The sequence below is a fragment of the Cervus elaphus genome, chromosome 23 (genome assembly GCF_910594005.1).
Source record: "Cervus elaphus chromosome 23, mCerEla1.1, whole genome shotgun sequence".
NCBI lineage: Eukaryota > Metazoa > Chordata > Mammalia > Artiodactyla > Cervidae > Cervus > Cervus elaphus.
The window spans coordinates 13,217,593-13,231,132 of NC_057837.1; the positions used below are offsets into that span (position 1 = coordinate 13,217,593).

General features: G+C 41.7%; 1 protein-coding gene across 3 annotated transcripts; it reads left to right on the forward strand.

The window, feature by feature from the left end:
- The first annotated feature begins 65 nt into the window (after positions 1-65).
- Positions 66-13,540, forward strand: ATP5F1C (ATP synthase F1 subunit gamma). Of its 3 annotated transcripts, XM_043883339.1 has the most exons (10): positions 66-213; positions 5,048-5,082; positions 5,592-5,723; positions 7,787-7,991; positions 8,557-8,700; positions 8,822-8,886; positions 9,878-10,033; positions 10,337-10,433; positions 12,741-12,776; positions 13,401-13,540. In XM_043883339.1, the coding sequence occupies exons 1-9, from the start codon at positions 158-160 to the stop codon at positions 12,745-12,747; spliced, it is 897 nt and encodes a 298-aa protein (XP_043739274.1). In that variant the 5' UTR covers positions 66-157; the 3' UTR covers positions 12,748-12,776; positions 13,401-13,540. The 3 variants fall into 3 exon arrangements, with proteins under 3 accessions (XP_043739274.1, XP_043739275.1, XP_043739276.1); XM_043883340.1 differs by lacking the exon at positions 12,741-12,776; XM_043883341.1 differs by lacking the exons at positions 12,741-12,776; positions 13,401-13,540 and having other exon boundaries at positions 10,337-10,437.

Consider the following 13,540-nt stretch of genomic DNA (forward strand, 5'->3'; position numbering starts at 1 on the left):
TCGGGAAGCCGGCCCTGGACGCTCGCGAGGCTTTCCTCAGTCCGGCGGGAAGAAGCGAGACTCAGGGAGACCGCGGGGTGGGCGGGGCGCGTAACGCAGCTTCCGCGCACGCGCGGCGAGGCCTGTCTGACCGACCTTCAGCAGGGCCGGCGCCACCATGTTCTCTCGGGCGGGCGTCGCTGGCCTCTCGGCCTGGACTGTGCAGCCACAATGGTAATGGCAGGTCGCAGCGGGAACGAGAGGGTTGCGAGGGATGGGAGAGCGCTGGTAGGGCAAGCGAGCGGGGAGGCGAGTGGGATGGAACCAGGGTCTCAGGCCTGGACAGGCCCCGGTCCCGCGGAGACCCGGGCAGCCCGGCTGCAAGAATCGCTCGGAACCGAGAAGGGCGCGCGAGGGGCAGCGGAGACTGCGAGGTGGCGCCTCGTCTCCTGTGACGGGCCGGGGTGGGGTGAGGGCCGAGAGGACTGGTCGTCAGGCACCTCGGGAGTGGACCTTGGGCCGAGTCAATTGCAGAGCGGCCTTGGATCCCCTCAGCGACTAATTAGCTTATTAGGAAGACTCTGCTGCTCGCCAGGCGACGGGCCTCGGGCTGGGGAGGGCCCCAGGGAAGGTCCCGCGGAAGGTTAAGGTGTGCTTTTGTCCTTGACGCCGTTTGAAATCCTGCGGTGCAGAGGGCAGTGACTCCCAATCCGTGTTGAGCACCGATTCTGCAGCAGGCGCCTTGCTGGGCACTGGTGAATGAAATAAGTGCCCTCCTCGCCTTAAAAATATTAAGGCGAGGAAGGGAAAGATACCTTTACGATCTCGAAACCGTTGTGCCGAAACAGTAGCCCTGCAAGGTCATGACATCATCGTAAGGTCCCCAGTAGGAGGATAGACGGATTTGTAAGCGTCATCTGTTCATTGCTATGCAAGTTTTGGGGATTTTAATAAACGTTGATTTCTCCTCCACCCCCAGAAAAAGGCATGTTAGAAGGCCTGGCAATAGGCAGATAAACGTTGGTTGGTGGTGGTACTCTGGAGTAGGATGAAATGTTTTGAAGCTAGGCAGTCTGGAAGGATTGCATATAGGGTGCTAAGGGGATTGTTAGCTGTCGGCTGTGTGTTTTAGCAATTACTTGGTTTTACAGTATAGAATTATAAGAAGCCACAGCACTAGATGTTTGTATCCTAATTTATGAGAAGGGACGCTAATGCATTAATTAAAATAGGTATGTTTTCATTAAGCGAATAATTGATAAAAGATTTTCAGGGTAATGAAGTAATTAAATTTGATATGAAAAACCTACACACAGATGTTAGTGCGTTTGCCGTGGAAGTCAAATTTTCTTTCCCCTAGTGTTGAAGAGTATTCATGGGGATTAAGGAGTCACCTTAGTTGGAGTCTCGCTCATAGGTTGTCCCATTTCTTCATCACTCAGCACACATTTGTTGGGTGCTTGCCCAGCACCAAGTTGACACTGGGCAAAGTGCTAAGATGTGGTGAAGAGCAAACAGACATGGTCCTGATGAAACTTGTAGGACCGTGTGTCTGACATGCAGCAGTGGTCCGCAAATGTCAACTCTACTTCCTTCCTTCCTTCCCATCTTGCTGTGCAGGAATGTAACCTGTAAATATTTTTAGAACTTTAAGTCAGCCAAGTTGATCTTTTAAAAATGGAAAGTTTCTGAAATGAGTACAAATTATTTTACCTTTAACTGTACAAAATCAGAAGAGAAAGCAATGGCAACCCACTCCAGTACTCTTGCCTGGAGAATCCCAGGGACAGTGGAGCCTGGTGGGCTGCCGTCTATGGGGTCACACAGAGTCAGACGCGACTGAAGCAACTTAGCAGCAGCAGCAGTACAAAATCACTTTTTAAAAACCTGTAAGGTCATTTGAGGATCCTTTAGTAAAGGATCATTTGAGTGTGCTCTCTGAGATGGAGAAGGAAATGGCAACCCACTCCAGTACTCTTACCTGGAACACCCCATGGACCTAGGGGTCGAAGAGTCAGATAGGACTGAGTGACTTCACTTTCACTTTCTGTCTAAGATAACTACTGTGGGGGGCAGGGAGCTTAATCTGGAACCTCAATCAGCAAATACATGTGCAAGTCCTGACCTTCATCAAGTTGGTAGGTTGTGAATATTCATCAGATATCAGTGTTCCACCTTGGAGAGCAGACTCTGTCCTCTTCCTTTTTTTGGTTGGACATATTCCATCACTCTGGGTGCCTGGTGTCTGTTTTGCTCCTGCCATTTCTTAGTCACTGTAACCACCTTTTGAATTCAGCAATTAAAGCCATTTTAATGTTTCATACTCCACAGAATTAATCTGAAAAGGAAGTACACCTTTGCCTTTATAGAATCAGGAAGAGGCATGTCCTTGGTTCTGTTTTGGTTAATGTGCAGTTTGTCATTGTTCCAGAGATGTTAGCATGAATATCACAAAGGAAATGGCAACCCACTCCAATGTTCTTGCTGGGAGAATCCCAGGGATGGGGGAGCCTGGTGGGCTGCCGTCTATGGGGTCGCACAGAGTTGGACACGACTGAAGCGACTTAGCAGCAGCAGCAAGTTAAAATTATTTTTAATTGCTTAGGGTGTCAGTAAAATACCAACTAAATTTTTGAAAATTAAACCTTTTTTCAGAAGCTCATTTAAGAAAATGAAAATAAGAAATTTGGTGGGGAGGGAGTTTCTGATTTTTCTGTGTCAGAGGGAAAATACGTTTCTATTTCTCAGTGTTCCACATTCTCTAAGACGGAACTATTTTATAATAAGAAACCAGTGGCCATAAGTGGAAATGTAGATGTTGAAAAGGAAGGGAGAAGGCGTTTCAGGGGAGAGAAGGCAGGCCTTCATCTGAAACTGAGATAGCAGATATTTACTTTTAAATGTAAAAAGCATGAGGCAGCAGTGTGTAGTATACCAGATGGAGTGGTGCCAAACTGCCCGGGTTTGAATCTTGACTACCCTCAGGTTTGAATCCTGACTACCTCGCTGTGTGGCCTTGTGCAGGTTACTCAATGTCTCTACCATTTCCTCATCTGTTAAATGGGGGTAATGTAGTGCCCCATTAATTGGATTGGTGTGAGGATTAAACGAGTCAGTATTTGTAAAGAAGTGAGGGGAGAGGGAGAAATGCTTCTGGGGATCCAGATGTATCCACTGAAAAATGAAAATGAATTTGTCCATACATTTTCTATCTATATAAACTAATGTGAGAAGGTAGAAGCCTAACGAGGATGGATCGTGGATGGTGGTAAAGTTCTGGAAGTCATTTGGTGGAGAGCCAGGGGTTGGACTTTAACCCCGGCATTCAGTATTCAAATTGCAGATACTTCATAATTTGTTAGTCAGCATTATACGCTCCTTAAAATTCTTCCAAGCTGTCTGCAGTGAATCTCGCAGACCCCATCCTGTACTGACTGGCTCCTTCAGTTTTTCTCACACTGCTGTGTGATCATAGGAGATCATGGCAGTCCCCTGTCTGCCTGTGCAATTTGCCCTCCATTGTACTGGATAAGTTTCTGGTCTCTTGGATAATCTCCCGACGATTTCTCAGGACATGAGACAATTTTCTGGGACACACAGCTGATTCAGAACTTCCTTTATCTTTTCATTTGCAAAAACTATATTCAGCGGAGCAAGCTCTCCCTAAAGAGAGCTCAGATCAGCTCTTTTTATTTTGTTTCTCTATTTTAATTTTTTTGGGGGGGGCATCAACCATCATGTCTGTGGATAGTTCCAAATCTGTCTCTAATCTCAAAATATCTCATATTTTCCCCAGATCTGGAGCACATTTCCAGCTGGTCCTGTAGTATTTTGTGCAATATCGCATTCAAAACTCATTATCACAAATGAGAATCCCCTCTACCTAGCTTTTCTGTTTTGGTTAAAAGACAACACTGTCCACTCAGGTCATTAAATTAGAAACCTTTGGGTCAGCTTGCTCTCAGATCTAGTCTCCCATTGCTTTGCCAACCTCTCGGTCCAGGTTCTTGCCTTCTTGTGTCTGGAAACTGCAAGCAGCTGCCTCTGGGGCCTCTGTGTCATCAAGATTCAATATCATTTTGTGCTTTTCATTGCTATCTGAGGTACTTTACTGAACAACTAAAGTTTCATCATTTCCCCACTATCTATAAAATAGTATCTAAACGTACTAACCCAAGCCGTGTCTCCAGTTTCAAAACTGGAGTTCCTTGGAATGCCCTAAGGCCTTCCTTTATGCACAATGTATAGATTCCTCAGTTCTCCCTTGGTGCTTTCCAGGCCAACAGGTGCTTGATGGATTTAAGAGCTGAAAGATGATGTATGTTTGATAACATGTTGTCTTCACCAGTAAGGGGAAGATCCTCTCATATTTAACTGTTACTATTTTTGACTTTTATGTGTTAGTGCTTTAAAGACTAGAAAAATATTTAATGTAAAATTTATATCAGTCTTAAAGTTTGCGTGAATCTTGTTTATGAGATAATAGTATGCTTCTTGTGATCAGAGACCAAGTCGGGGAGCAGAGTATCTGCTCCATAAAAGCTCACTGGATTGAGTTGGAACAGTTAAGAATTGGTTTAAATTCTACTTTGACATATGTGGTCATGTTAGAATGTACGATTGACCCTAAAGTGTTTTGTTATTTATTGGTGAAATGAGGAAGTCAGGAACTTGCTTGGGAACTGAGCAGTGCTTTTTAGAAGTGGTTCACCTTGAGTTTAAGAATAACTGGATAGCCTGACAAGGGGAAGGCCTTGTCTGTCATGGAAACAATATAGGCTAAGACATAGAGTCGGAAATAGAGCCTGTGTGAATGCCATGTGACCTCACTGGAAGCTTTATGTTAGGGCAACTAGAATGAGACCTTTGAAACAGGGCTTGGTATCCTTATTAGGGGGTTTATATATATCCATATATATTCAGAATCTTATATTTGATAGATTGTTTCTTTATGGGCCACTCTGTAAGTCCTTATATTAACTTTGGAAGTTTCTGGAGCTTTTTTCCCAAAAAATGGAGCTTTTTCCCAAAAAACTAAAAAAATTTTTTTTGCCATCTTTATTTTCAGGATCCAAGTTCGAAACATGGCAACTTTGAAAGATAGTAAGTACTTTATCTCAATATGTGAATTAAGAAAAGCTAAATTTTGCCAAATAAAAATACTTTTGAAAGTGTGCTGCTTTAGCCCATTTACATATTTGGTTAAAATGGGCAGTGAATCTATGTCTTGTGTCTGTGGCTTTGAAAAAAACCACTGTGAGGTGACACATGGTGGTTGTGCTTCTGTTGTCTGTAGAATGATGATAATTAGAAAACACTGTACTCTGTGTGGTGTGTAAAATGTTACGGAACTTGTTTTTGGTGAAAGCCATTTTCAATACCATTTAACGTTTTACATGCATAATTTACTGTTACATTGCTGTTTTTGCTTGCTGTCCAGATAGCGCAAGGTGTGACTTTCTGGTACTCTATTGTTAATTCTAATATTAAGCCTAGTTTGGCAGATGGTCTAACTGCTAGTTATTCTGCCTTGCAGTTTAGGAAAATATTTCCATAAATTCACAAATGAAATCATAACTCCTTTATCTTAACACAGCACTTCTGATTTTCAGTTACCAGGCGACTAAAATCAATCAAAAACATCCAGAAGATTACCAAGTCTATGAAAATGGTAGCAGCAGCGAAATATGCCCGAGCTGAGAGGGAGCTGAAACCAGCCCGAGTGTATGGAGTGGGGTCCTTGGGTAAGAGGGGCGTGCAGTCAGATTACAAAACCTTTTAAGCTAGAGATCGCTGTCCTGAGTACTTACAGCACTCATCTGTCATGGCAGCCCTGTGCAGGCGGGCACTGTTGGAGTCCCCGCTTTGCAGAGGAGAAAACCCCAGTCCAGTACAGTCGTAACTACCTGCGTGGCTTGGCATCCGAGCCTGTCTCTGTGTTCATCACCGTATGTGTTCATCTCCCTTTTAAAGTACTCTGAGAGAGTGTTCCTAGATTATTAAATATGCAGAAGAACGCGGGGTTTAGTGCATCAGACTCATGCTTGATTTTATCCTGTTACAGTGTGATGTGATCTTTTAGGACTGCAGGGTAGACTGGGGGTACCCTGCGGTGGAATTTGACTGAGCAGTCATAGGTATGACTGAGTACATGGACAGAGTGTTGAAAGATCAGCTATAAAGGAGGAAAAAAGATATATCTGTATTATCTGTGTATTACACAGATCATTAATAATACACAGATTAATTAATTAATCTATGTTAGATAGAAATTACTTTCTGCAGTAGTTTTCTTGTGTTCATATTTCTTGAGCATGCATTCATACTGCTAATGAAAATTTTGTATGAGAAAATGATAGCGCACCATGCTTCAGTTGAAAAAAGACTCCTTGGTTTGAAAATGCCATATTGGGACCTCCCTGGTAGTCCAGTGGTTAAGACTTCACCTTCTGTGCAAGGGGTGCATGTTCAACCCCTGGTTAGGGATCTTAGATCCCACATGCCCCATGGCCAAGAAACCAAAACACTGGACAGAAACAATATTGTAACAAAATCAATAAAGACTTGTTAAAAAATAAAAATACTGTATTTAGTTTCACTTAGCATGTAAAGCAGAGACTTGTTCCGTTAGGTTTTAGCCATCTTTAACAACGCCAGCTGTTTCTCTTCCGGGTTTAATGAAGAAATTGACTTGGATATCTGATTAGAATACTTGTAGTAAAATATTAAAAATTCAAGTCATGGCTGCCAGCTAACTTCTAAGTCCTTCAAACTGAAAAAATACTAACTGCTGGATATTAAATGGCTAATCTTTAAAATACTTAAGAACTTTAAATAGGAATTTTATTTTTATGTTGTACAATATAAAACATAAAAAGAGACTTAAAAGTAATATTCACTTCCCTGAACTTTGGAGTTGAGTATGTACCTCTCTCCGCCTTTCATGGAGGGTTCTCAGGTATTGAAATTTGAGAGTCCCTGCTCTGACTGAAGAAGGTTAATAGGAATTTCGTTGAGGTGGGGGAATGTGGCAGCCACGAGGATGCAGTTTGCAACTAGAGAGCACAGCTGCTGAAACCATGCTGTGTTTGCACGTGAGACATGCTTCCCACGAGCTCCTCCTGACAGGTGGGGTGCTCGGGCTGCGTGTTCTGTGGAGACCTGGGGCTCCCTGGCAGCCTTGCTGAGCTTCCCCTCAACTGCTCTGTAGGCCAGGAAGCTGCCGCCTCACCTTTATTCCCACTGGTCAGACAGACAGCATGGTGTGATGGCTCTCCTGACTTGCTTCCTGTGTCTTCTCTCAGGCATTTTCCCAGTAAAATCCATGTGTATTAAACCCTACTTGAATCCCTCTTGGCTTCTGCTGCTTTGAAGACCAGACTGACAGAGTGAGACTGTTAAAAGTAACACCCAGAATAAAATGGCCTCCATTATTTTAATGTCAGTAGTTTTCATAAAAGCTTGCTGTGCAGATTATAGGAACAGTTCAGTAAATATTTACTTTCTGCTTTCTTGGTTGTACTCTGAAGATTTTAATTATTTAAAAATTTGGTAAGTCTAGATAAGTTGTCACTTCTCTAAGTCTGGCCTCTTTACAAGCTCTTTGATTGTACTAGTGATTTCTTTTAGTCAGTCCTTAAGATAATTTGGTGTTTAGGGACCTCTTAACAGAGATTTAGACCTTTATGGTTTTCAGCCTCTTTGTAAATAAGTGCAAAGATACTTGATAAGTTAAGGTATCATTTTGTAAATGAGGGGTTATTGCTGTATTTAGTGTAATTACACCTTTTTTTTTTTTTTTTTTTAGCTCTTTATGAAAAGGCTGATATTAAGACTCCTGAAGACAAGAAGAAGCACCTCATTATCGGTGTGTCCTCAGACCGAGGGCTCTGTGGTGCTATTCACTCCTCGGTTGCTAAACAGATAAAAAGTGAGGCGGCCAACCTTGCAGCAGCTGGGAAAGAAGTTAAGATTATTGGAGTTGGTGATAAAATCAGGAGTATACTTCACAGGTAGTATAAATATATACTGTTTATGTAGAAGGCTGCAGGCATTGAGTAAAGGGCAGTTTCTTTGATAGTTTATTTAAGTAAGGTGTCTTTTTGGTTGCCATTTTATACACACGGAGAAGCTTTGTTTTGTTTGGAGTTTTGTCCCAAGATATCTTAGAATGTGTAGATTTCCCTTTTTACTTGTCATTTGCTGCTTCTTCCAAACCATAAATGGAATACAATAGGAGTGTCAGAAGCTAAGGGCTTTTTTTTTTTTTTTTAAATGAGGACTCTGAGGAGTTGTCACGGCCTGGAAATGCCAGAAATGAAAAGCAGTTAATTAGAATTGGCAGGAGAGGAGTAAAGGGCAGAGAGAGATGTAAGGTGAGAAAGGCTGATTGTGAGTCCTCAGTTCTAGGCAGGCACTGAAGGACGGGTGATCATAATAAGGTAGGGGGCACCTTAGTTCAGTGAACACCGCGTTCTCCACTCAAAAAGCACTAGATTCATAGAGTATTTTTGCCTTGTTCCCTGTGCAGAAGTATTCCGCTCAGCCATTACATGTGATCTCTTCGTTTCCTCATAGGACTCATTCTGACCAGTTTCTGGTGACATTCAAAGAAGTGGGGAGGAGACCCCCTACCTTTGCGGATGCATCGGTCATTGCCCTTGAGCTGTTAAATTCTGGATATGAGTTTGATGAAGGGTCTATCATCTTTAACCGATTCAGGCAAGAAAACTGTTGAAATCCAAGCTTTTTTATGTTCAGCTTTTTTTTCAATTGAGTAAATGTCTCCTTAATAGTGTGAAATTATAATCTTGGAATTTACATTCATTTTTGCCATTTCTAGGTCTGTCATCTCCTACAAGACAGAAGAAAAGCCCATCTTTTCCCTTGACACCATTTCAAGTGCTGGTAAGTATATTTTGTATGATGAGTATTTTTCCTATGAAACGAGAGATTTACACATTGAGGAACAGTATTTGTCAGGGTGGCTCTTTTTCAGCAGTAGCAAAACTGTTGAGCTGTTTCTATCACCATTTATTAGCAGCTTCCATGAAACCATAAAACATTCATTGTATAAATAAATACCCATTGGGGGCCAACCTTATATATGAAAGTCATCATTGCTCGGTGAAGCATTCTGGAAATAATACTCAGGAACCAATTTCATTTTCTCCTCTTACATATATTTCTTCTGTTCTAAGAGGTACACTTTTTTTAATGTCTCTAAAATTGAGGTGCTTCTACCAGTCAGTAGCACGTCATTTTTAATTGGCTGTGTTACTTTATTTGTTCATGGTATATAAAATAGGAGTTATGCAATCCTCTGCATTTTAGGTCAGTGAAAAGCAGCCCTGTCTCACTTTATACCCTAATGAAGACTTTTTGAATGTGCTGCTAAATTTCTGCTAATTGCTGAAATGCAAAGCAGCCTCTGACTCTTTGACTCGTATTCTCAGTAAAACTTGCCCTCCCTCATTGTCCTGACACTTTCAGATTTCTCCAATAACCACATGGTTGAGTTGGGATTTTTATATCACACTATACAAGTCTCATTTCTTTCCTTAATTTCTTTATTGAAAAACACGGTCCCTGACTGTCCGATGACTTAGTCCAGGGCACTCTGCTAGATGCTCTCCAGAGGCCTTATACCCGTGAAATGTAGAGCTTTTACTTTAAATGTCAGCCTCTTGGGTTTTGTGAAGTTAAGCATTTGAAGTAGAATACCAAGTGCTTTGTTTACACATCATGTTTTACTGAAAATCTGCTATAATCTATAGTATGGAAATAGATGAAGCTTTTAGAACTGTGTCTTTTAACCAGTCTCACATTGACTTCTCTGTGATTATAAAGGAGTTTTGCACCAGGAAGCTTCTTGATTAAATCAGTCTTTGCATTTCAGAGAGCATGAGTATCTACGATGACATTGATGCTGATGTGCTGCGGAATTACCAGGAATACAGCCTGGCCAACATCATCTACTACTCCCTGAAGGAGTCCACCACCAGCGAGCAGAGCGCCAGGATGACGGCCATGGACAACGCCAGCAAGAACGCGTGTAAGCGCCAGCACAGCCCTCAGGCCGTTCCCTTGCTGAGGCTGCACGGAGGCCCTCGCTCATGTCAGGGTGGTAGCAGTTCTGGAGGAGGAGCAGGAGAGCTGGGGTCTGGTCCTGGGCTCTGCCACTGATCCTGTGAGGATATATCTCCATAGCATTTTTCAAGAGGCTAGTTATAGTACCTCAGAGGAGACAGAATCTTATTTTTGAATTAAACAACTTACATCTCATGAATGACTTAGTGAGCAAGGTATTCTTTTCTGGTTTTAGATCTTGTTGTCTAATCTTCTGTTTTGTTTGTAGCCGAAATGATTGACAAATTGACTTTGACATTCAATCGCACCCGCCAAGCTGTCATCACCAAGGAGCTGATAGAAATCATCTCTGGTGCTGCGGCTCTGTAAGTAACTGAGCGTTGCCTTCAGCATTCTTGTCTCATAGTGCCTGCTCGTTTAACCTTGGCATGTTTATGTCCCCTTCTCCCCTCCAATTTTTTGGTCTGTTACAGAAAAAAAAATGATCCATTGCTTAATCTTGTTTCCTTAATCTTAGAATATAAAGATTTGATGAAGATGAGATCTCTAGAGTATTTTTGATTGTTTTAGCTGAAACATTCAGGCTTAGTTTATGAGTTACTGGTTTTCGGTTTGATTTTATATAAATCTGTAAATTATTGAAGGGTGGTAGGGTCAGGAAGTTTTTAACTAAGTTTTCTGTATCAGTACTGTCCTTTGATAGTTCTTAAAATACCGCTTTCCTCAAGAAAATGTCTTAGATTTTTAGCTCAGGTTGTTTAGCTAGATATGTTAATGTTTGTAACCACTGTCACAGTAGTGGGAAATCTATAAAAAATGATTACATTGAACACCCATTACATGCCTCATACAGTGCTAAAGGATGGGACCCTTTGTCCCAAGGCGTTTACATCCTAATAGGATAAGAAAACATGTAGACAATTGTGCCAAAAGATAAAACGTGTAGTGAGTTATCTTTGACTTATTCTCTGTCCTCCTGCTAGTTGGTCACCAGGTTCTCTAAATCTTACTCTCTTGTAAATATCCCTTGACTCTCTCCCCTTTATGCCCTCTGAATGCCTTTTTGTCAATTCTCTCCCAAATTAGAAAATATATTTTTTAAGTGGCACATACTTTTTCCTGAAATGTCATTCTTTTTTCCCCTGCACCCTTAATTCTCCACCTGACTAACTTCTGTTTGTCCTTCATAACGAAGCTGGGGGACTCCTTTCCTCCAGAAAACCCTCCTTCGTGGTGTGAGTGGGGCTATTTCCCGTGATTCCCTCCATCACAGTGCTTATACCATTTTATTAGGAACTGCTCTTAGGTTTGTCTGTGTCCTGTGGCTTGAGAGGGGCCGTGTCTCATTTACTTTTGTAGCTTCATCACCTGGCATGCACTTCCTCAGTAAATATTTGTGGAGTGAATGAATGATGTGCCATGAATGTATTAAGAACTGGAATTTTAGAAGAGACAGAACACTTTACTGAATATATGAATATGTGGGTCCAGGGTTAAGACTCGGGGAAAGGTTCATCGCTAAGGTGACATAGAAGTTGGTCCTTTTCATCTCTGGAGGATGGAAATGGGCAGGATTCCAGAGACACACAAATTGTTGAGACCATTCTGTCAGTGTTGGTTGGATCCATCAGCTCTGCTGTCCTTAACAGTCTTCTCTTGTTTTGCTTTCAAGCCTGCGTTTTAAGCCATCTGTCCTCCTGGTCACTACTGCTGTTAGCATCAGCATCCAGGCACTGATGAGTGGTCCTGCCACTTACCAGCTTGATAGACGTGGTTAAGATGCTCTCCCTGCGACACAGTTGTTGTCTATGACATGGGAGCTAGTATGGGGTTAAGCGGGTGTGTTATTCACGTCCTCCTTGCTGTACATTCTACCGCTTCTCCAGTGGCAAGTGTGCCGAGGCCTGGGGAAAGAACTGCACTCTGAAGGTCTGGGGGCTGTGAGATGAGAGAGCCAGGGGAAAGAAGAATGGATGCTCAGAATAAATGGAGGCTACAGCCTCTGCAGCGTAGAGGACACGGCTCTTGATTAGGAATGTGGGGACCTGACTGAAAGTAGCAAATGCAGAGAAATGAGGAGGAGATTGGGACATGAAGACTGAGAATTTTAATTAAAACAGTTCAAATAACTGGAAATTGACTATTCAATTTTCACTTTCTAGAAAGGCAGGCTAAATCCTTTATTAAAGGTTAGCTGTGCTAACCTTAATAATCCTCACAATGGATTATTTATATGAAATGAACTTGCATGCTCTGTAACCTATCAGCTCTTCTGCTTAAAGACTAGTATTTAATACAAACACATTTGGCTATTTGGTAATAAAAGGCATGAGTAAATCATATTTGAGGTGCCAAGTGTTAGCTGCTAGCTTAAATTAAAAAAAAAAAAATTATACTATGTATAGCAAAGTTGTGGTTTAAAGTGTGCTTTCATAGTCCTGCCTACTTGCATGAACGTGGTTTTATTATTTTAACCAGATTCAGATCTGTAATGTTTCCTAACAATTAGTGACTCTGTTTCAAGTATTGGTAAGTATTTATGTGATATACTCAAGGTAGTGAATGAGGAAATGGGCTTTTCTAGTTGGAAATTGTACATGATTAACCAGCATGGATTGCTTCCTGACCTGCTTGTTTTCTGTTTGTGTTTTTCTTCTAATATAATAACCCAGGGACTAATGAAAATCAAGTTTCATCTCAGACAAGAGGTAAAGTGGTAATATTTCATACCCTCCCCCCTGTCCCATCAGAAAAGAAACGCAGTCAGAGAGAATTGAAACTAATTCAGCAACAGGGAAACTGATTTCTTGGGAGATGAGACTGGCCGGCCATTAGAGCATCAGTCAGCTTGTGGGAGCAAGTGGCTGATGCAAGGGGTCTTTTTTTTTCCTTCTTAAATATATTAAATAAACTACAAGGATAAAGAATCAGCATTCCTTTGCAGTACTAAAAACAGGCTGGTGAAGAACAGTGGTTCTCAGACTTCCTGGTCTCAGAACCCCTTGATGTCTGACTCCACAGAAGACCGCTCAGTTCTCTCCATTTCTGTATTCATTCTGTTCTGACATTGCACGTCATGTAGGTTCTGGAAAACTGCTCCGTGTACTCTTGAGAATGAGAATAAAACAGGCAAGCAGCATTGTTATAGAAATTAGTTTTGCCCTCACAGACCCCATGAAAGGGTCCCTAGACCAAAACTTGAGTAACAGTTTATCATGTAGAGTCAGTTCTTCAAGTCCCACTTTAGATACATATTATCTCTTGACATGTTCAATTTCCACACACGCAAAAAATTGTTTGATTTTTATTTGTTGTATACTTTTATTTTTCAGGTAAAGAAGAATTCAGCAAGCTGATTTTGTTTTTAGCTTACTGCTGTCCTTGTCAGAAGAATTTGTTGGTCCATTGTTCAGATTACTAAAGACAGCAAGATATTTGTAAATTATCTTACAATAAATGACTCAACATAAAA